Raw genomic sequence first — 22,934 nt, forward strand, 5'->3', positions numbered from 1 at the left:
GACATTACATTAGGCATGCTGCGCATGCCTAATGTAGTACAGGAGCCTGAAGATAGCATTCTGCACGGGCGGTGACGTATGGCCGCCCCATGCCCTGTCAACAGGCAGGATACAGTTGAGTAGCTGCCCTTGAGTCACATCCAGTCTCATGATTTGCCACTTGCCATGAGAGGACTCGGAGACGGGATGCGCGGCGGGACCGGCAGAGGAGATTCCTCACCCTGGTAAGTTTATTTGTTTGTAAAAATGTAATTAAATACACCCCCCCCCCTCGCGCGTACCACCCGGATTTATGCCGGCCGTGACTCTCTACACATTTGTGGTGACTGAAAGGAACACCTCAGAAACATTTTGAAGTTATCTACTCTGCCACCAGATCCATTATTTTAATCCTGCCATAATGTTTTCAAAAATAACTACTGCAGAAGTAATGTGTGCTGTGTTTACACTTCGTGAAGTTCTTGTATTGGAATTGCCGGAGAGTCTTCCTTATCGTGACAGAATCTCAGTGTGATGGATTCAGCGTCCTAGAGTGTGTTCAGTTGAACAAATGTCTAGATGTTTTTACAATGTTTACAGGAATGTTATTTACGTGCCTGAAAACTAAATCAAGTCCCCCTAAGTCAGTTGTTCGCGGGGACTTGTTGGATGGATGGGTGGATGGATGGATGGATGCCTGAATGATGTATGGATGGATGCTTGCATGATGGGTGGATGCATGATGGATGGATGGATGGATGCATGAATGAATGATGTATGGATGCAGGATGGGTGGGTGGATGGATGGGTGGATGCATGAATGATGTATGGATGGATGCATACATGATGGGTGGATGCATGATGGATGGATGGATGGGTGGATGGATGGGTGGGTGCATGAATGAATGATGTATGGATGCAGGATGGTTGGGTGGATGCATGAATGATGTATGGATGCATGCATACATGATGGGCGGATGCATGATGGATGGATGGGTGGATGCATGAATGAATGATGTATGCAGGGTGGGTGGGTGGATGGATGGGTGGATGCATGGATGCATGCATGATGGGTGGATGCATGATGCATGATGGATGGATGGGTGGATGGGTGGGTGCATGAATGATGTATGCATGCAGGATGGGTGGGTGGATGTATGGGTGGATGTATGAATGATGTATGGATGCATGCATGCATGATGGGTGGATGCATGATGGATGGATGGGTGGATGCATGAATGATGTATGGATGGTGGGTGGGTGGATAGATGGGTGGATGCATGAATGATGTATGGATGGATGCAAGGTGGTTCGGGCTCGCTCGCTGCGCTCAAGCGGTGCAATATGCAAATTAGTTTACACCTCACCACTTTCAAATGTCACCAGCCGCCCCTGATTATCACTGCACACGAAATAAACAAGCTGTAAAGGAGTCATCAATCATTGTAGGGCATGAGGTCATAGGCCATGGCCAGCGTTTTAACCACATCCCTAGCCCCACCCCCAATCTCACAACCTTAGCAGTCAGGGTCACAATTCCCAAATATTTTTGTGCACTGCGAGCTCTGGATGAACTATGAAATACTAAGTAAGTAACAGGATGTCAGTCACTGAGTTTTCCTGCCCAGCGCACTACTGGTAAAGAGCTGTGGGTGTCTTCAGTGTTGGTGGATTTTAATAAGTCTTTTATATATCATTTGCATACCCATTCTCTTTTATATAATAATACATTTAAATAATGATGTGTCAACTTATCCTCGTTACACATTCCTGTGGTACCTGTAATCATTTTTCTTATGCTGTTTTTTTCCTCTCTTTTTTTGTATTATTTTTGCTTATGCTTCATATTGTATCTTTGGCATTTTATGTTTCTATGCAGATATTTGTTTACTGATAATTGTTTGATTTTGCATGCCAAAAAAATGTAATAAAGAATTGAAATGCAAAAAAACACGCTTCTGCAGCCCTGGATAAGACTCACGGCTGGGGACGGGCCCTTTAAGCAACATTACGCACTGGGTAATTGGAGAGCGAGCCCTGCCCACCTGCCCTCGGCTCCTGGGCCACACCTCGCGCTGTACCTCTCTCTCGAGTTAATGTTTGTTCTCACCGCTCTTGGAGACAGAGGAGCTGCTTGCTGCGTGCCGCCGTCATGGGGAAGCTGCTCGTGCTCGCTATCCTGGGAATACTGGCTGCCTTGTTTGTGGAAAGGATCGTTCGCATCAGGTAGGAGGCTTCTCGGCACTATGAGTTATTGAAAGCTGAAAGCGGCGTCTAACATACCGTGGACCTCTGATATGAAATAAATGTCCGTGTGGGCAGCGCACAATAGCAGTCTTTTACCTGGCAAAGTGATACCACGGTAGCATTGCTGCGTTCCGTTTGAGACGGAGAGGTTGCTGAATAAAAACGTGCAGATCAACAGAAAAAAATAAATGTCACTCTCCCCATGAATGAATTAAGAACTTGCCATGACATTACCGACAAGAAAAGTAAACAGGATGAACCAAGCTTACGCTATCATACAAAAACTACGATACATAAAACATTATTAACTCATGAAAGATAGTGGTGGGTTATAGCTGACTTCGCCTGTGTGTGTTAGGAGCTCAAAGGGTTGCGTTGTGAATAGAGTTGAATTTTCCACTGCAAACTTTGAACCATTGGGTTTGTTCCTGGACCACACCCTACTACATCTCTAAATTTGAAAATATGTAGTACTTCTCAGCAAAGATGATTTTATACAATCGGGTAGGGACGCATGAACCCTTCGCTGAGTGTTACACCGCACGTTCAAACAATCTCTCTCCCAAACTGAATTCTTCTTTTGTATTTTAATTGCATTTATGTAGCGCTTTCTACCCCTGACTATGCGTTGAAACACTTTACAGTGGGCGTCACTCTGCTCTGTAGGCCAAGGTTGATGGTTAATCTTGTGGTTATTTTTTATTGGGGTTACACTAGTCCACTCAAGGAAACCGTTCCATACATGTACTTATGGTGGATGAAATTATTAGGAATTAGGTGAAATGTTTGGGGCGGTATGTATGGAGTTCATGCTGATGAGGATAAGAAAATGAACTAGGGGATGGTAGGTATTGGTAGGTTGCAGGTGTATGATTTGCATAGAAGGAGAGGTTTTGATGTTTGAAATAAGGTGTTGACTATTTTGAGAAGAAATACAATAATAGACATTAATGCAAACATAGACGTGCCTTATCTAGATGTGCTGTTTTTAAATACTGCAAACTTGGCCCAAGGGCATCAGAGCGTTTTACATGTGCACCGGATTACACTACAACAGGTCTGATTCATTATTTGTGGGCACGGGGAGATTACGTGGTTTGCCCAGAATGACCAGATGTTTAGCCAACTCTGACTTCAACCTGTTTTCCAGTCCTAAAGTCAGCAGTTCTAGCCATAAGGCCACATCTCCTCCCCACCTTAGAGGGAGGAGGCATGCAGAGGATGGAAGGTAAGGAGACCGGGTTATTTGAAAGAAAAAAAAGGCAGCCAACAAAGGTTTTACACCAAGGTCAGTTTTTCAAGCAGGGTTTTTGGAGTATGGAGGAGTCTTTCTGGGATAGCAGGCAATCTGAGGATTCAAACATGTAAAAGAAAAGGGCATTATTTGCGTGTTAGCGCAAATTAGGTTCTGCGATAAGCACAACAGTCAAGCTCACAGACTGTCCACCACCACCAGATTACCGCTAGACCACTGCTTCAGCAAGGACTGCTGATCCGCTCTGGAGCTGAAAGCATAAAGCAATGGTTCAATGCATATATTGGGGAAATATTGAGATCTTTGGGCTGCGCTCGAAGGAAGCCGTAAAACACATGATCATAGCATGCTGGGAGAATATGCAGGTAAAGGATACAACCATGGAAAGGGAAATTCTTCAAATGGTGGAGCACATGTCTTCTGATGCCCACCCTGAACGTTTGGTTCATGGTATTAATAATAAGTTTGTGCCCCTGGTTTAGCATGACACTAGATGGGTTTGAGGAAAGCCTTTCCAGATAGTAGAAGGCTGTTGCCTGCATTCTTGTGGCTGGAGGGTGACTACCCTGACAGTAAAATGAGGAGAATGGAGACATGACTACCCTTAGTAGTTCCATGGATACATTGTTAGCAAGGGGCTGCTGATTATATCTCCCTGAACACTCTCATTTGAATGGTAAGTGTGATGGTGGGACTGGTGTTTATATTGATCGAGGTGGAGAAGCGTCTAGGCCCGGCCTGTCTTTGTGTCTGCGACTGATTACAGCTTCAGGATGTTTGGTGACGACCAGTTACAGAGGTCTCCCACTTCTCTGTGCCTATGTTATGGGAACTCCTGCTTGGAGCTAGGTAGCAACTGTTAAAGCAATCACTTTACCCAGGGCCACTGGGATTCTGTGAATCTGCGATGGGAAACAGCCTTCACTACACAGCCAGAACTATGCAGTACCATTAAAACGCGGGCAATACAACAAACATGTTCCATTACCACACGTTGCATTACCACACAAGTCGTTACAACAACTTACATTAGGGAAGGTGCTGTTGGATTTTAAATCCCAAATCTTCCCTACTATTGAACAGACTGAAGTTAGAATAGTAATATATACTATTCCAAAGTCCAGCACTTCACTAAGACAAGTCGTTGTAACGACTTGCGTGGTAATGGAATGCGTGGTAACAACACGATCGTTGTATTGCCAGCGTTGTAACGGCATGCACAGTAAAAGCATGCATTTTTTTTTGTTGCAGTTTTCTATAGCGCGAACTTGATCCGAATCTGGTATCAGAGCGCTTTACATAGCACCAGTTACGTTACATGAGGACACATATTCATTTTTGTTTAGGCACGGGGAGATTAAGTGGTTTGCCCAGAATCACAGGAGGTTTAGCGCCATTACCGAGACTCGAACCCAGTTCCCCAGGTCGAGCGCCCTAGCCCACCTGATTGTGCATGATTGTGCCGTACATCCTTCTGCGGCAGAAGTTATTTTTGCATTATTCGAATTTTGAAGCGAGATCGTACTATCACTTTTTCAGGCCACATAATGGCCATTGATCATTCAAGTGTGTGCCCATCCTCATCTCCTGCAAGTCATGTTTACAGTACATGCTCATAAATATGCCCAAGAGTCCCCTTTGTTTCATCCCTTGCCCTGCTGTACAAACCAGACGAGCTGGAGCTGTAACTGATTACTCCACGTGCAGCTTCTCTGCTCTCTCCTTACAGAAACATACAGGCAAATGCTACAGAGTAGGTGGGAAGAACCGGACTATATTTGTACAAAGTTACAGTTGGTAAAACTGTGTACAAATACGAAAAATGTTTCTAAAAGTCATACTCTTTTTTTTATCTATTTGCATTTTCAGGTGCAAAATGTCAGCATGTGTTCACAACCAGAAGTCAGCGGAACACAATGTGATAGAGGTCTGCAGTTGAGACCAGGCCAGAAAGACTGATAATGTAAAATCCTTTCGTCTGTATACCTTCATGGAAACAGCCCTTCTGTTCTAAACACTCAGTTCACATAAAACCCCATCCAGGTTGCAGAGACATGTCAGTATTTTTTTAACCACTAGCAAAAAATAAAACGCACATTTTGTGCAAAGATGGTAGTAATACACGCCACAACGTTGTGCAAGTGAAGATGAAGTCAGGTGCTGGGTGTTCATGAATTGTTACTGTGAAAATGAAACATCTAGAGATGTGCAGATCCTGTTCAAAAGTAATTAATAAATAAAAGAAATGCAACTTTCACTTTGGTTATACCATTGAATGTAGCTGAAAATGTTATTCCTTTTGCTACTTTCTCCTAGCGCCTTTCACTGTTCTCTATATACTTATACCCAAGTTGGCAGCTCTTGCCCTCATATGTGTAAACAGTGTATCAAACTGAGCTGATGCAGAGCTCAGCTTTAGTGTACACACAAATTTCTCTGAGAGATGTCAAGGGTTTTCCAAGGATAATTAAACAATTAGTGGCCCCGTGTTTAAATGCCAGGAAAAAAATTTCCTCAAGAAATCGGAATTCTCTTTATTCAGCTGTAAGCAGCCATAAAAGCATGCAAGATATGTGCAAAATAGCAATAAAATACATAGAAATTATTAAAAGCACGCAAATTGAATAAATAAAAGCATCAAGTTTGGTAAGATTAATGACCAATAATCTAAATGAAACAGGCTAAAAAGTCTAAAAAATGGTATTAGGAATTTGTTGGTAAACAGTTACTAGTATTCACAATTGAAGATAAAATGTAACATAGTTTCTTTATGCAAGTTAGTACATGGGCATTCTCTAGAGTCCAGTGAGGTTGGTATCCTGCTGCAAAAACACAATATTTCACTGTACCCGCCTGGAAGCTAAACAGTAAGAGCCTGTCCCAACTCTTATTGGTATTCTGTAAATAGTTGGAAGAAGTAGCCCCACGATTACTGAACACTTCATTTTTGTCTTTCTGCCCTCAACTTCTCTTCTTTAGCTCAATCTAGCAGAAAAACTTGCATTCGCTTTCTAATTGAGGCTGCCTGCGGCGTTCTATCTAAAAACATAGCCAATCCAATGGCTCCCAGGGATTTCTTGACATATGCTATCCAGGGGATAAGAAGGCCCTCATCACATGCTAAACAGTCTAAAATTATCTCTCTAGTTAGTTTTACTTCTTCAGAGCTTCAGATAGACAGCTAATCAGGGATGCGGAATTCCCATAGCCTGACGCCCAGGACATATTGTTTGGGGTCAAGGACAACATGTTTTCATGTGTATTTTGTCCTTGGGACAAGTAGGCCCAACCCCCTGCAGCACAAACCGTTTGGCTGCCAGTTTACAGTACATTATGGGTCAGGGAAGGGCAATGTCACCACTTAAAAGTAATATTTGTGTCCGCGTTAATGCTGTTCAGACTTGCATTTTTGGTACATTAATGCAAAGCCTTTATTATTAGGGTGAGTGCTCTAATTAAATGTTGTAAGCTTGGACTGCGCTACTGGCAGTGGTTCCAGTATAAAAATGTGGACACACGTTTTCAATGTTTCGCACATGGTCTCTGATTAGATGGAAATATCTGCAGAAACTTGAAAGCAAGAGTGAGGATTTTTTGCTTTCAAAATAACATGTTCACACAAAATGCAAGTTGGTTAAAAACATTTTTCTAAACTGCTGGAAACTTTTTGGTAGCAATTCTTTGCAGCATCATTCACCAAAATGTATTGATTAATGCTAGTATTTCCCAAAAATATTCATAAAGGAAAATCAGTGTAACCAGTTTCGCTCCGAGTATGGGAAACACAAAAATAAACAAGCGTTGGCAAAGCCAGTGGGTCTGAAATTGGTGGCCAGCGTTTTGGTTTTGTCACTGCATGACTTGTTTTGACATGAATTTTGTAAATCTTTATAGTTGTGGGAGCTGGCGGGCCCTCATCGTTTTAACAAATATTGGCAATAGCAAAAAAATAGTTTTTGGTCTCAAAAAGCACGCATTCCCACAGTAGTTCCTGACCCGAACAAAACTGCTTTGTGTGCTGATATGCTCCTTATGAAAGAGCAGAATGCTGTCACTCAGAGTGAAGCCAGCCATAGGCCAAAGGAGAGACAGAATTTTAATAAACACAAAAGGTCATGGTTGACCCCAGACCTAATTAGCGGCCTAATTAATCAAGAAAGTCTCTATAAGTGCACCCATGGTATATGTCCTTGCATTAAGTGCAGATATAACGGCTTTAAGAAGTTACAAAAGTAGACCAAGAAATAGTACTCCTAATATATTTTTGTTAACTGAATTTTAGCATGAGCAAATATGCATGTGTGGTTTGCTCATGCAAAAATCTGAGTGTTTGCATGTTCACTGTCCCTCCAAACACTTTTTCCCAACCCTGGAAGAAGTTTTATGTCTCCCTTTGTCGGGAATAAATTTCCTTCCTTTCTCAGTATGGGAAAAAAATAGAGTCGAGTTGTGAAACCTCTTAAAACATGCAAGTTAGTTGGTTTGTACAGACTGAAAAGAGCATTCCAATCCTGGAACTATTGCTTACCACTACAGGGCTCGGAAAAGTCACTCTCAATAACAAGCCAGATTTAATCTGGACCAGCTATTTTTAGAGCCCACTCACCCGTTCTGGTGAGCTGCCAGCAGGTGTTTTTCTTGCTTGCAAAGTGAATGAGCCATAAAGATGCCTTTAAATCTTATCTTGTCACGCTTCTCTGCTTTCTGAGACAAAAGTTAGTTTGTCTTTCTACATTTACTTTTCTTTCTGTGACTGAAGTTAGAGGATTTTGTAAAGTGAACTGTGTGACAATTGGGATGAGACCCGTTCACGGGTCGAGTACATTAGTTAGGTCGAGTAGTGTATTCAAGTTACTAGACCTGCAGATCTAGTAAAAGTTTTATGATTTTTCGATTCCTGCACCTCCAGCATGTAGATTTGCAACATAAGGGAATTGCTAGTATTCAAACCCTACTATGGTATGAGCCCTTGTACAATCAGTGAGGCTATATCAGAGCTCCTATATAATGAGATTACTGCCATAATTTGTCGCTGCATTACATGACACAGAAAGGAAACCTGGATTTTGGTACCGGACAAGCAGATTTATGAAGCAACCTGCCTTATAGACAAGTAGATATTTTTTAAATTTCACACACCTGGCCACAGGACAATTGGCCAGCTGTGAATAAATTAATTCACAAAATCTTATCCTAGGTAATTGTGGCAAAAAAAGCTAAAGGTTGACACAGGCCTGACAGTACTCTCACACCAAATCGGGTTTCCTCCCTTTGGAGGGTAATCAAATCACCCAAGCCCCATATCCCAGCCCCATAACTTGCTATGGGAACACATTGTGCTGAAGATATTTGCATGAGGGGTGTATGAGCCCTCACTACCTTGGGTGACAGGAGACTTAACAGCGAGCCAACAGCCCTGGTGAACTTGGTCTTACTTTGTGCGATATGCGTAGACAATGTTCTAGATGAACTGAGATTCATTAAGTATTGGTGAATGACTTTATATCCTCTATTTATCTAATATATTTATTATATTTCAGTTTTAAGCATTTGTGTCTAAATTATTATATTTTCTATCACTATTTAAGTTTTAACATGCAATAATGAGTAAAGAATGGTGCTACAAAAGGTCTGAGATAACAAATCTTTAGATGCATAATCTTCTGCATAAACTGATTTTTGCCACATAAACTGCCACATAATTTGGATCTTCTTGCCACATAGTTTAGCCAACTCTGGCGCTTAATTTGGTCTTGCACTGCCGCAAAATTCCAGTGGCCCTGACTTTGACAAATGCTGTGTCTAGAGGGCAGCCTGAGAAGGACACTTGCAAGAGAACCAGACCTAACTGGTTCTGCACAATAGACAAAGCAATATCCCTTGCAAGGGGAATGCACGGTATTTGGGGCATTGGGTCCTTTGCTTTTCAAATTGAGCTATTTACCTTTCTGTCAGTGGGGTATAATTAAATGAAAACAGATATTCTTAGTTGTGCGTCACAGTTTTACGAACCGGATTAGGGCTGCTCTATTGAGTGTCACTTTACTTGCCCACAACAGTTTGATCATTGTGTGGATGCGCAGTCTTGCGGGCTTTCTGAACAAATATCAAATACAAAATTTGCCTGAATGCCTTGCTGCAAGTGAGACAACAGCAATGAGCAATGCCGAGGTTTGATAGGGTTGGTGGAGTTGTTGAAGTGAAAGGATCCTTCCATGTTTGACAGAGTAAACACACTTTGCATGAATCTCAGACAAACAGGCACATGCTGCAAATGGAGAGGTAGACACTGAAACCTAGAGTTTTTATTCTGGAAGGTGGCTCAGGATGTCAAAATCTAACTGCTGGAATCTGAATGTAATTTCAAAACACACACAAAAATTTCCCCCTGCTCACACTACTTACAATATGATTTTAACAACGACCAAATAAACAAATTCATTAAATCTCTTCTGGTACATTTATTTATACCTATTATTCATATTTTTATAGAAATTAGTGTACTCTAGAAACATTTGAAGACAAAAAAGCGAGTACACATACCAAAAAGGCACTTACAATCTTATTCAATCAATAAAATACATTTCAAATTCACATGAAACATTACAACAACATCTAAGGAAAAAACATCAAAAAAATCAAAAATACATCCAACAAACCTATACAAAATCCAATTCATAAATTCAAAACACACTAAATCATTTCAATAATTACAATCCTATGAAGACAAAGTTTATAACAAGAGCAACAAAGCTCACCTGCTCAGGAAGATACAGGTACAAATACTTTTTGGTCCAAACTGCTTGATAGTTAGAGAAGAGGACAATAGGTTGTCATTAAAACTTTGTTTTCTTGCATCCTATACAGATGATTAACAGAGCCCTGATGAGGGTTTGGGGAGTAATGACCCAAACCTGAAACGCGTCGGCAAATTCATCAAGACCCAATTATTACATCTAGTGATTTTGACTAAGAGATACAAGCTTTGTTGCTCTTGTTATAAACTTTGTCACAGCATAGTCGGCTTACTGATATGACTGAGAAAATAAGAAGGTATATAACAGTTTTCTGAAGTGTTCATAAGCGGTTGCCAACCTCACGTTCGTGGGGAGCGATTTCCAAAATTGCTGGGCTAAGACGGCAAGTCTGAGCCCTCAATGTTTTTTACGTTTAAATGAAGGGGTGATCACGAAATTAGAATTGGACGAGCACAAATTGCAGGGAGGAGTATAGTGCTGGATCCTAGAGGAGATAAAGTCTGGTCCTATCCCGGATAAGGCTTTAAAGATGGTGCAGCCTAGCTTAAAGGCGCAGTGATTGGTCACCGGGAGCCAGTATAGGTTCTTCATAAAGGGTGTGATATGATGTCGCAAAGGTTGATGGGCAATCAGCCTTGCCGACTGATTTTTGCACTAGTGTAAACAACGCAATTGATAAGCTGGCATACTTAAATGATGTGTATAATTAAAAAGAAGTCTCTTTTTTTAATTTTTTTTATTAATAATAATTTTGTAGTTCAGACTGAACGTGAACATACTTTTGACGTTTATACAAATTGAGGATGCATTTTAGAGGGTGTGTATGCCGTTTGTTTATTTATTTAGAACATTTTCTATTGCGCAAACATGACCACAGAGGGTATCCGAGCGCTTCACAGTTTATACATCAGGAGGGATACAGGCAGTCAAAACAGAACCAACAAAGCAAAAGATTCACAGTCTCGGAAAGCCAGGCATTCTCAAGAGCCCTGGCAGCTGGGCCACAAATCAGCGAGTGTGACCTCCGTATCCAACAAAATAGCCATTCTGTGGCAGGAATTTCTACATCAAGAACACTTTGACTTCCTTTTTGAAGAAAACAGTGGAAGGTTTCACCCCGACTTCGGGGGTAGGGAGTTCCAAATCCTCGGTGCAAAACCTGAGAAGACTCTATTGTAGGTTTTTCTTTTCTTGAATTTTTTTGTGCTTTGAGTAATAGTGTGCTGGCGCTTCTAGATGCTCTCGAACCACATGAGTTTGAGTTTTTAAGCAAGGTATTGAAATAAATGGCTTAGTGTGTCACGCATGCAATTTTTAACTGTATCCGAGCTTCATATGGAAACCAGTTCAGGGATAGCCGATCTGGAGATATGCAGTTGTATTTTTTAGTGCCAGTTAAGAGCCTAGCAGCAGCTTTAGGATCACTAAGGCTTGCACCACAACCTTCAGGTCATGAGCAGGGAGAAAAGGTTTAAGTTTCCTTCAGATGCTGCATTGGAAGTTCGCTCCTTTGGTGAGGGAACTGATGTGCTTCTGCATGTTCAACTTTTGTCTAGCATTATTCCCAGAGAGGGTGCGAAATCAACGAGGTGCGGTGTACAGTTGAGAGCAGTTGGCTGATTCAACCATTATTCCATGACCAGAGATTGCTTGGGTGGGGCAATTAGGCGGAATTCCGTTTTGAGGGAATTTAACTTCAAGTAGTTACGTGTCGGTCCTCTTTATGTTTTCAGTAGGACTGAGTTGAGGGACCAGATGTCCTCTGGGGAACAGTTCTTCAGGTATAATTGGATATCATCTGCGTATATGTGATAGTGAATGCTGGAGGATTTCAGAATTTCTGTTGGAGGCTCAGTGAACAGGTTGAAGGGCAAGGGTGAGAGCCCTGAACCCTGTGGAATCCCCAGCGTGACATGGGAAGTATTAGAAAGGGACTGATTCCCCTTGAAGCTATGGAATCTGTTATGAAGGAATGAGGAGAACCAGTTTAGCACAGTCCCAGACATCCCCATCCTGTGATCCAGGAGGTCAATTAGGTTATCGTGTTTGACAGTATCAAATGCTGAAGAAAGATCGAGAAGGATCAAAAGGCAAGATTAATTTTTATCTAACATTCTTAGCGTATCATCTACAATGTGAGTTAGTGCAGATTCTGTACTATGGCCCGGTCGGAAACCAGATTGACATTGGTCTCGAAGTTTGAAATTATCGATGTGGTTATAGAGTTGGTCGAGCACACATTTCTCCAGGAGCTTTGCCAACATGGGAATGTTAAAGATTAGGCGAAAGTTATGAAGGTCTGTGGATCAGCAGATGGGTTTCTTTAGAATCGGGGTAACTTGACCCGATTTTAGGATATCCGGAATAGTACCTTGCCGAAGTGATGCATTGACGATTTTAGTCCAAAGTGGGGGTAAGGAGGTTCTAACTTTAGATAAGAGGTTTGATGGCAGCCAGTATTTTGTCTATAGTGCTTTCTTCCATGGTTTGGAAAAGGCTCCAGGATGCATTATTTTTGGGGGAGCAAGGCTGCGCAGGGACAGTAACATCCAACCTAGGAGGAAAGAGGGTGTTCGGCGGCCAAATCAACAGGTAATCAAAGGCAGAGCGTAGTTCAGCTTCAATTTTAGTAGTTTTATCCGTGAAGAAATCAGCAAATTGTTTGCAGTTCGGCAGGGTCCCTCGACCCAGTGCAGAGAGATTAGGATGACTGTTACCTTGAGACTTGATTAGTTTAAACCGTTTTTTTGGACGATGTTTAGCTTGCTTTAGTTGATTTTTGAAGAAGGTGGCTTTCGAGCATCTGATGGGTTTGTTGTAGATGCTTCTTAGGGATCTGAGATGGTAGAGATGTTCAAGTGAGGGATAGGATCTCCACAATCTTTCATATATATAGAAAAAGTGGTCCTAGACACAATTTTTAAACAAGACAATTGATATAAGTATTAATTATTCACAATAAACAAATAGTCAGATATAATCTGAAAAACAAACGGAGATGTATTGTTAGCTAATTCTGCTATAAATGCAATGAATGTCTGACTATTTGTTTATTGTGAATAATTAATACTTATATCAATTGTCTTGTTTAAAAATTGTGTCTAGGACCACTTTTTCTATATATATATAAAATTACCCAGGTCCTGCTGACTTATTGGGTCTACCCCATTGTTTTCAATGATCTCCACAATCTTTCAGCATGTCTTAAATTCCTTCTTTTGGTATTAAGACTTTCATTGAACCAATGTTCGGAGACTTTGGATGACAGTCTTTTAAGCTGTAGTGGTGCAGCCAAGTCTAATACATTAGTCATTGAGTGGTTATAATGGGCCGTAAGGTCCTAGTCATCCGACGTGTTCATTGGAGGGGGCAGTATGTTATCTCACAGAGCAGTCGGACCGTGCGAGTTGATGTTCTGTAGACATCTTTTCAAGTGTTTGGGGTTCTTAGGCTGAACTCTACTAGCTCTTATCAACTCCAGGATGTAGAAAGGTGATGCAATAGTGGTCTGTCCAATCACACGGGAGGATGAAATCCAGACTGATGGAGTTGGGCTTATCAATGACAATATCTAAAGTAGCCCCTTTAATATGAGTAGGGCTGTCAGAGATTTGGATTAGGTTGAGGACTAACAGGAAGGATTTAAGGCTATTGACCACCACATCATTCACATCTTTCCAATGAAGGTTGAAATCTCCCAGGAAGATGAGTGCCATGGAAATATGCGTTAGCTGAGATAATGTCCATGGCCAGTTCTACGAAGGGAAGGTTGTCACATGGTGGGTGGTAGAACGTGTGCAGTTTGCATGCGTGATTGTTGCAATCAGCCACCTCAATGCAAGGGTATTCACAAGACAGCAGGAGGCCAGATTGTAGTACTTCCACTGTTAGATTGCTACGACGAATACAGGCGATGCCTCCACCTTGTCCACTTGCTCTGTCCAACCTAATGATATCATAGTTGGGAGGCACTAAAATATCCAGGATGGGAGTAGCTGAGTCCTATAGCGAGGTTTCAGTCAGTGTTACATGGTCTATGCAACAATGAGGTCGGCAAAGTCTGCAGCATGTTTAACTGCCGATCCACAGTTTAGCAGCATGCATTTGAGTTTTGTGTTGGGGTCCATTGGAAAAGTTAGTGGTGGTGGTGACTCTCTTGAGGTTGTTCTCATTTAATGCTCTGGCGATTAGCCTAGGTTCCCTGAAGGGATCAGTGGGGATGGTTTCAATTTGGTGCAAGTTTGTTATGGTGGAAGAATGTGTCGAATCATAAGAAAGTAGGAGAGAATGAATATCATAATCGGACAAGGAGGTTCCACATCTAGAGGGCCATGAAGGGTCGTTAGGATGAGGAGCGGATACCCAACTAAGGGGTGTGTGGGTGATGTAGGACGGTGAGCGGTGATTTGAAGGGGAGGCTGGGAACCAGGTACATCCCAGCGAGCGAGCGGATATCGTAATTGGTAATAGTGGAGCAACTTAGTCTGGAGTTAGCTGACGGTTCCGCTGTGAAATTTAATAGGCTACGTACCTCTTCCTTAAGTTGTTTTAGGCAAAGTGAGATATCATTAAGTCTGCCTTCCAATGAAGTGTGGGAATGGGATTGAGAGGCTAGGTACAGGGAACCCTTCCGTGGTTGAGAGCGAGTGGAAGTGGGGCACAGAAGGGTCGGCGGTGAATGTACGTGCCCTGTGGGAAGGGATTCCAGGACTTTATGCCTGGGGCTCAGAGGGTTGGGTAGGATAGGGGTAAAAGGGTAAGACAGGTACTGACCCCTAAAGGGCTTTGGGATCAGGCTAGGGTTGCGGGTTGGGTTGGGGGAAGGGATCATGGGGAAATCGGGGCCATGGTGTGATCAGCGGAGCTAAGGGAGTTAGAGGTAGCTATCCTTGAGGAGGGGAGAGCAGGCAGACTAGTATTTTTACTGTACTGACAAGGCTCCTTCCCATTGGGCATTACATGAGAATTGTTCTTATGTGTACAGGTAACTAAAAGGGGGTCCATCGAATCTAAGGGAGGGTCAGAAGATGGGGCTTGTTTGTTATGGGAATTTATTAAATTTGTGGGGAAAATGCTTTTTATAAATTGCCTAGCAGTTATGTGGGTGTTGTTTTCCCTAAAATATATCATGTGGAACAAGTTGAAGAGTGCACAAGAGAACAACCTAAAAGAGTAAAAAAAGATTTAAGTGCAAATGAACTAGTACAAGACATTTTTGGTGCTTTAATACCTTCTATAGGAGTTGTACTAAATTCTTATAAAATTAGAAAACCTTCTATTGTAATTGATAGATTAGTTGTAAATACAGCTGGAGGATTCTCAGATTTAGATATTGAAAAGATTTCTATTCGTTCAATGTTAATGCAAAATTGTCTTGCTTTAGACATCCTTCTCGTTGAAGAAGGTAGAGTCTGCCGGATGTTAAAGGTAAAACAATGTTGTACCTTTTTATAAGTGGAAGACTTAAAAGGTTACATCAAAAACATTGCCATTTTAGATTAGGACCTGAAAGGGTTAAAAACAGATGGTGTCTGGCAATTGATAAGTATAGTATTTTCAACAGTAAGCAAATGGCTAGGAAACATAGGAAATGGATTAGTGGTTAAAATCGAAGGACCAGTACTGGCAATTTCTCTGTGCAAATTGCTAATGCTGGTGACTATCAAATTGTGTAGGCGTACACAAAAAGAAACATGGAATGAAAAGATCAAAGGGCTGAAAGTGAGCTAGAAGACAGTCAGAGTAAATATTCTGATAAAATGAAAGTTCTGGAAGAATCTAGATGCCAAAGACTTAAAACAACAAATGTGTGATCTGTCACATCTGATTAGTAATTGGTGGGATTAATGCAGCGTAAACATTGATCTTTCCTTATGTGACATATTTCCCGGATGTTACAATGAAAACCTACATAAAACATATGTGCACTTTGCACAAGATTGAAAAGACTCCATGAAGAAATACAAATATTGCATTACAAGAACTGTAAAAGCATGCTTTGTTTGGAAATGGAGAAAACTAAACTGTATACCTTAACTTCTAACAGTTAATATTCATATAAGTTTGAATTTTATTAAAACCAATAACTCACAAAATGTACTTTTTGCAATTATGAATATATAATATATTAATGCTTCATCTACAAGAGTGTGAAGTCTTATGACAATTAATAAAATGCAAAGGCCTGAAAAACAGTTTGAAAAAAAATTGTAATGAGCCTTTACATGAATTACATATATGTTGATTGTTTGACTAAAACATTATTTGAATTTACGTGCAATATTTCTATGTATGTATTTTGATTTAAATACTTAAATTCAGTAACTCTTTAGAAGCTTACAGCTGTTTCCTAGACTCTGGGGAAGAGGAGGACAATGCTGTTTCTTCCATGTTGCTTTTTCATTTCTTCCCATGAACATTACAAGACAAAGGATACAAATGTAATGTTAAGGTCGCGCCTACGCAGCACTTACGCTGCTTAGGAGGAGACCTCTTGCAATCGATTTGGATTTTCTGCCACAACGTGCACGCATTGCATTGCTTACAACGGCAACGCGTACACGTTTGGTGATTCCTTGCGGGAGCAAGCTTTGAAGCCATCTGTTTGTAATTAACTTTCAAACAGATGGTGCTCCGGCTCGCTCGTGCAAGGGAAACGCTGTGTGTGTCTTTCCCCATCCAGGACTAGGGATGTGCTGCCACCTTGTGGCCGTTAACAGCAACATGCCAAAACCACAAGCATTAATAAAGCGTTTTATTTTCCCACGGTCACGCACATCAATAGAACGGCAATGGCTGTTATTATACCTCGGTAAGGGAGAATGTCTCTTATTTTCCTCCCCTTTCTATGTTCCACTTACGCTGTGTCGACTATCCTCCTAATCCAGCTTCCTCCACCTACCCTATTTGCAGCTACTAGTTCCGGAGAGAGAACGGTTGTTTCAACCACCGGTGACCAGGGTATCAGCCAGATACAGCCTCTCCTATGAGGCTACCAGGCAGCCGCTTTAACTCGCTCCCAGTCCCATTGGCTATGGGTAGGGTTAGGGTTATAATAGAGAATAGATTATCCATGCTATCAAGGCTGCCGGGGGCTGACTTGCAGAATTGTGGGTGGCATAAGTAGAGGGCACGTACTGCTCTCCTAGGGGGCAGGTGCGCAGGCTGGCCTTGTCCCTTCTTACACAGAGGAGGGTTGAAGGTGGATTTAGCGTGCATAAATTCGGTGGTGGGATACCCGGTATCCCCAGAGGCTGCCCGAGTTGGCAGTCCTACTCTGTGCAGTGAGCAGGATGACGTGGGGGTGCCCTAGCATAGTACATAACAGAAGCTGTACGTGTCTCTTGCTCCAGCGTGTTGACGTTCCTGGGCCAGCCAAGCTCCTACTTTACAGGTGAGGCAAGAGAAGGATGTTATTCTCGCCTTGGCACCTGCAGGTTGAATATCTTAAGTTCAGAGAGAGATGCTTTACTCTCAACTGGTATGGTCCAGCCCTCTGTGGCACTGATGCTTGGGATGGTATGCTGTGTGCTCAGAGTGCAGTGAGGTGTTTGATGGTGCAAGGGCTGGAAGGGCCAGCCTCACTTCTTGACCACCAAAATGTGCTCGTTGCCTATGGTTAGCTGAATGCGTGCTTGCGGCGTGCCGAAGCACTTCCAATAAGCTGTTTGTTTGTGAGCAGCTAGCATATTCCCTCGCTCCAGCGGGGAGGTGTCTGGGCACGTCCAGTGAAGTCTCAAGTTGAGTCAAAGGAAGACTGAGCAGGTAATGCCAGATCGATGAGTTCAGGAAAACTTGTTTACTGGCGGCCTAGATTGACATGGCTGCCTAGTCACTGATCGGGCTAGCTTTGTTTGTGGGCTCCTGCTTGTGTGCGTTCGAAGTAGTGGTCCTTAACCTTTTGATTTATGTGGTCCACAACTTAATCATTGCTGCATCCCGGGGACCCCCACTGAATCGATATAGGAAGATAGTGATATTGATATAGGAAGAAGGGAACCCCCACTAAGTTTTTACTGGAGGTTTGGTATCGCACCCTAAACGTTTTCGATTATTTGAACTGCAAAACAGTACAAAAATATACATAAACATTTATGTAACACAGAAATATTGAAATATACATTTTAATTCACAAATAAATATATAAAACACATTTAAATATGAATGTTTAACCTTTTGGCTGGACCAGGATCTGTCGTTCGTAACCCAGGCTAGGAAATCAGCAGGCGTATGCTATGGTATTCTCAGGACTACTCAAAAAATCCTGCCTCTGCTCCCCCAAGACACCAGGAAGCTCATCATCCAGAGCCTTTTAATCTCTAGACTCGTCTACGGCAATGCCTTGTATCTTGGGGCCCCCAAAAAAATAATTGCTAAACTTTAGTGCGTACAAAATGCGGCAGCTAGGCTGTTAACAGGCACTACACGTAGGAACTCTGCAAAATCAGCCCTTAAGCTACTTCACTGGCTCCCAGTGCAAGAACGGGTCAATTTTAAGACACTCTGTCTGACCCATAAAATCCTCCACAACAACTGCCCTCCTATCCTTAAACACTGGATCAGACCCTATGAAGCCAAAAAAATTCTGCGCTCTGCTCACCTTCAGCTGGCATTTGTACCCAGGATCAAAAAAGCCCACTCAGGAAGTTGCCTTTTCTCCTTCATCGCTCCCAAACTGCGGAACTCTCTTCCCCTCACTCTGCGAGCAGAACCAAACCATCTCACGTTCCGCAAGAGTTTGAAAACCTGGCTTTTCCCCTGATCCCTTCTGGCGTCGCACTCTTTCTACTACCTTTCACCAGCGCTGGGACGCTCCAGGGCAGCCATGCGCTCTATAAATCCTTGTTTCATTTAATTTCATTTTCTAAATTTCACTGAGGCTACTCGTCATCCATACAATATTCAGTTTGACGCACTTGCCCTGCTGCAGCAGCTCAATCGGAGGACACTAACTACATTTTTAGCCTCCAATTTGAAATTCAAATTCCTTCACATTTACATAAAGTTTCATAAGATTCAGTTTTGCACCTTTATTCATATACAATTTATTAATAATATTTAATTTTCTAAGCAGTTGCAGACTCCATGAGTAGGTTTCATGGACCCCAGGGTCCCCGCATCACAGGTTAAGAACCAATGTGCTAGACCATTGGTGGCTGCGACTGTGTTTGTGTGTCAGTGGTATGTGTCCATGTGTTTCACAGATAGGAGTCCGTAGCTGAAGTGTGGCTTCATTTGGTGCAATCATCCAGCTTTCTTCACCAAAATCTCTCCACTAATTAAAACTGACATACTATTCTACTGACCTTACACCTCTACAAAACCGACCAAACTCTGATCTGTGATGGAACCAGTTGAAATGTCGTACTCTGTGTAATGTTGGGGGCCCTGGGCCCTCATGCTGGAAAGCACTGACGCAGACACAGTCGGCTACATGGTACAACTGGCCCAGAGAACTGTATCACCTGACCGGTGACATCAGTGGTGGGTGGGTGTTCAGTGTGCTGGCATACAAAACACTAGACTGCTGACTGTGACTCTGGGTCACTACATCCCTCCAAAACTTGGGGGAAAATGAAAACAAAAGAAAGTCCAACCTGTGGGAGAAAAAGTGCAGTTCACAATCCCCACGACAAAGTTCAACCTGTGGGAAAGAAACTATACAGAAAATATAACACTGGACTCTATGATTTGAAGTGAGTCTCTTTGGCGGATTGCAAGTCGCAGATGGGGTAGTTACTGCATCCAGGACTCATGAGTCACTGTGGCATGGTTTGCCGTTGTTCGGCGGGTCCTATCTTCTGTCTGCGCCGCCTGGACGTTGTTCTTTGCCTTGTCTTTGCTTCACACTACTGGTGACAGTAGGTAGCTAGATAGAAGGGTGACGTGACCTGAGTATTGTTTGTCTTCTCGGTTCTCCTCTTCAGTCCTGTTCCTTGGTGATGTCTTGGGCAGGCTTCAAAGTATTACTGGGCAGATGAAAAGAGTAGGTGCATACATCCCTCTCACTAGGATGCCCCTCTCGCCGGTATTCCTCTCTCACAAGATGTCCGGGAGGACCTCTTTGCCAGGTTTCCACTGGACTGGTGTTTTCGGTCATGTTGCTCCACCATAGCCTTCGGGCTGTGAGCGGGGCGCTCCACGATCTTCACCGTTCTGTCCTAGTTCCACCTGAAGGTTACGCTGTTGACTCTTTTCTTGCATGCAAAGCTTTCCTCTCAGTGGGTCTTGCAGACGCACCGTTGTGGATCTGTCTTTCTTGCAGGACTTGCTGCCACCAGAGTCCCTTGAGGCCTTTGCTTCTTGGGCTGCTACGGGTTGGTGTGGAATGGTCAGTTCCTCAGCCGGATGTGTGAGCACTCTCCAATCTTCCGCTCAACCCCAAAGGTAGATTGTTGTCAACAGTCCGAACTTGCCCTCTTCTGCGATTGCCACATGGATGGATGGCTTGTAGGTGGATATCTTTGACTTTTGCCTCCGGTGTTCCTGCCAGGCCTTGTTCTCCACTGCACTCTGGTGTTCTGGTGCATGTCGCCGTCTTCTCCTGATGTTTGTGTGAGTTGGCTGGTCACACCTCTTCTCTTCTTGTGATCTTCTAGTGGCACTGTGGCACTCGCTTCCCTTATTCTCCTCCTTTCCTTTCACAACATGGTCGGTCCATTTTTCTTTTCTTCAACCACCCTGGCCATCTCCGTGTGGCGTGCACTCCACACGTGTCTCCCTGGTTGCGTCCTTCCCTTAGGACACGCCTTCTCTTCTTCCGATGACCAAAACCAGGCATCGCGGCTTTCTTCCTGCCGCTCCTCCTTTACTTCAGGTCAGTGTTATCAGACCTCTTCTGGGTCCCGTCCATGGACCTCTTCTTGAACTTCACGTCGGTCTTCATGTCAGAATATTCAGTTACTTTAGATTTGACCTTCTGACATGTCTTCGCAGTTGTGACCTTCTGGCCAGTCATCTCCTTTTCTTTCCGGGCGACCATCTCACTGGTCGTCTTCTCCTTTTCTTTCCGGGCGACCATCTGACTGGTCGTCTTCTCCTTTTCTTTCCGGGCGACCATCTGACTGGTCCTTTTCTCCTTTTCTTTCCGGGCGACCATCTGACTGGTCATCACCATCTGACTGGTCCTCTTCTCCTTTTCTTTCCGGGCGACCATCTGACTGGTCATCTTCTCCTTTTCTTTCCGGGTGACCATCTGACTGGTCATCTTCTCCTTTTCTTTCCGGGCGACCATCTGACTGGTCATCTTCTCCTTTTCTTTCCGGGCGACCATCTGACTGGTCATCTTCTCCTTTTCTTTCCAGGCGACCATCTGAATGGTCATCTTCTCCATTTCTTTCCGGGCTACCATCCGACTGGTCCGCGTCTGGCGGTGACTTTCTGGCAAGTCATCTTCGCTGTGACATACTGACAGGTCTCCGAGGACGCGATCCCTGCGTCACTCAGTCGTGGTGGAGTGGAGTTCCTTCACTCCATGTGCATTCCTGCGCAGTGCTGTTCGGTCCTGAGGTGTGGAGTTCCTTCACTCCTTGTGCAGTGTTGTTCTCTGACGTTGGCGTGTCGCTGTGCAGCATCACTCTGGCGCTCCTGATTTCTGGCGCTCCTGGCACGTTCCGGCGCAGTACTGCGCGGTCCGGTCGTGCGGGTGTGGAGTTCCTTCACTCCTTGCGCGGTCCTGCGCAATGCTTTGCTTCTGGCGCGTCAGGGCGCTGTCTCCTGGTGCGTTCCTGAAGGTTTTGGCGCGTTCCTGCGCTGACTCCTGAACACTTCTTGCGCTTCCTGGGGTGTACCTGCGATTGGTCAGTCTCCTTAGGTGCCTGCTAGGTAAGTGTCTTTCTTTGCTGCTGACAGTGTTCCCTTGGTTTGTTGCACACTTGTATATACTGATTCTCTGTCGGGTGTCCTCTGCGGGGAGTCTGCTGTCTTCTGGCGCACTTGGGGCCGCTAGGGCAAAGCTGCAGTGGTCACTCGCCCTGTTGCAGGCTTAACTGGGGGCTGTCTTTTCCTTTGAGGTGCGATGTTGCATCATATCCACTGGGTGGCAGTGTTGCCTCAACTTGTCCCTTCTGGAGCCTGGCTGAGTTTCGTGTTGCTGCGTGTTGCTCTGTCCGGGCAGGAGACTACTTGGGGGCAGAGGAAGAATGCGGGGCAACTCGTGGCGGGTGCTTCCTTCTTTTCACGCTGACGCCCAGTGGTGTACATACTGATGTCTGTCCCAGTGAATGTTTCGTGGAATGGATTCACTCGTCAGTGGGCCACAGCTGTGGGACGGCTGCACGGTGATGCTGCCTACTCTGGGGATCTCTCAACATGCCTCTTTGACCGCGGGCATGCAAAACGGGTCTCCCTAGTGACGGGCCGCCTGCCTCTATGAAGGAGGTAGAAGCATTCCCTTCCTGCAGGCCAGTCGCTGCATGTGGCTGGAGTCTAGAAGACGGTGTCTCTATTCGCGGGGCAGCTGGGTCGGGCGAGACGGCTTTCAGACACCCGAGCAGGTATGGGGTGCATTGCCTGTTCTCTGCGCTGCTCCGTGATCACAAGACCCGGCGGGCTTTAGGCACGCTGTGCGCGGGTGGGGGAGGAAATAGGAGCTGCTCCAGTCACTCCTCTTGCCTACCCCCGCCCGCCAGCCTCACACAGTCCTTGCGCAGGCAGGGGGGGTGGGGGCCAAGTTCCGAAGTGCGGGCAGGCACTTG

General features: G+C 43.9%; 1 protein-coding gene across 2 annotated transcripts in view; it reads left to right on the forward strand.

Moving 5' to 3' along the window:
- Positions 1–1,986: 1,986 nt before the first annotated feature.
- LOC147689043 (serum paraoxonase/arylesterase 2-like) overlaps positions 1,987–22,934 on the forward strand; it is a 385,360-nt gene continuing 364,412 nt past the window's right edge. The window contains exon 1 of one of the 2 annotated variants that reach the window (XM_086941931.1): positions 1,987–2,205. In XM_086941931.1, coding sequence (XP_086798057.1) covers positions 2,132–2,205 — 74 coding nt within the window. In that variant the 5' untranslated portion in view covers positions 1,987–2,131. The remainder of the gene's footprint in view (positions 2,206–22,934) is intronic. The other variant, XM_086941932.1, reaches the window with a different exon arrangement.

This window comes from Lissotriton vulgaris, chromosome 10 (genome assembly GCF_964263255.1).
Source record: "Lissotriton vulgaris chromosome 10, aLisVul1.2, whole genome shotgun sequence".
Taxonomy (NCBI): Eukaryota; Metazoa; Chordata; class Amphibia; order Caudata; family Salamandridae; genus Lissotriton; species Lissotriton vulgaris.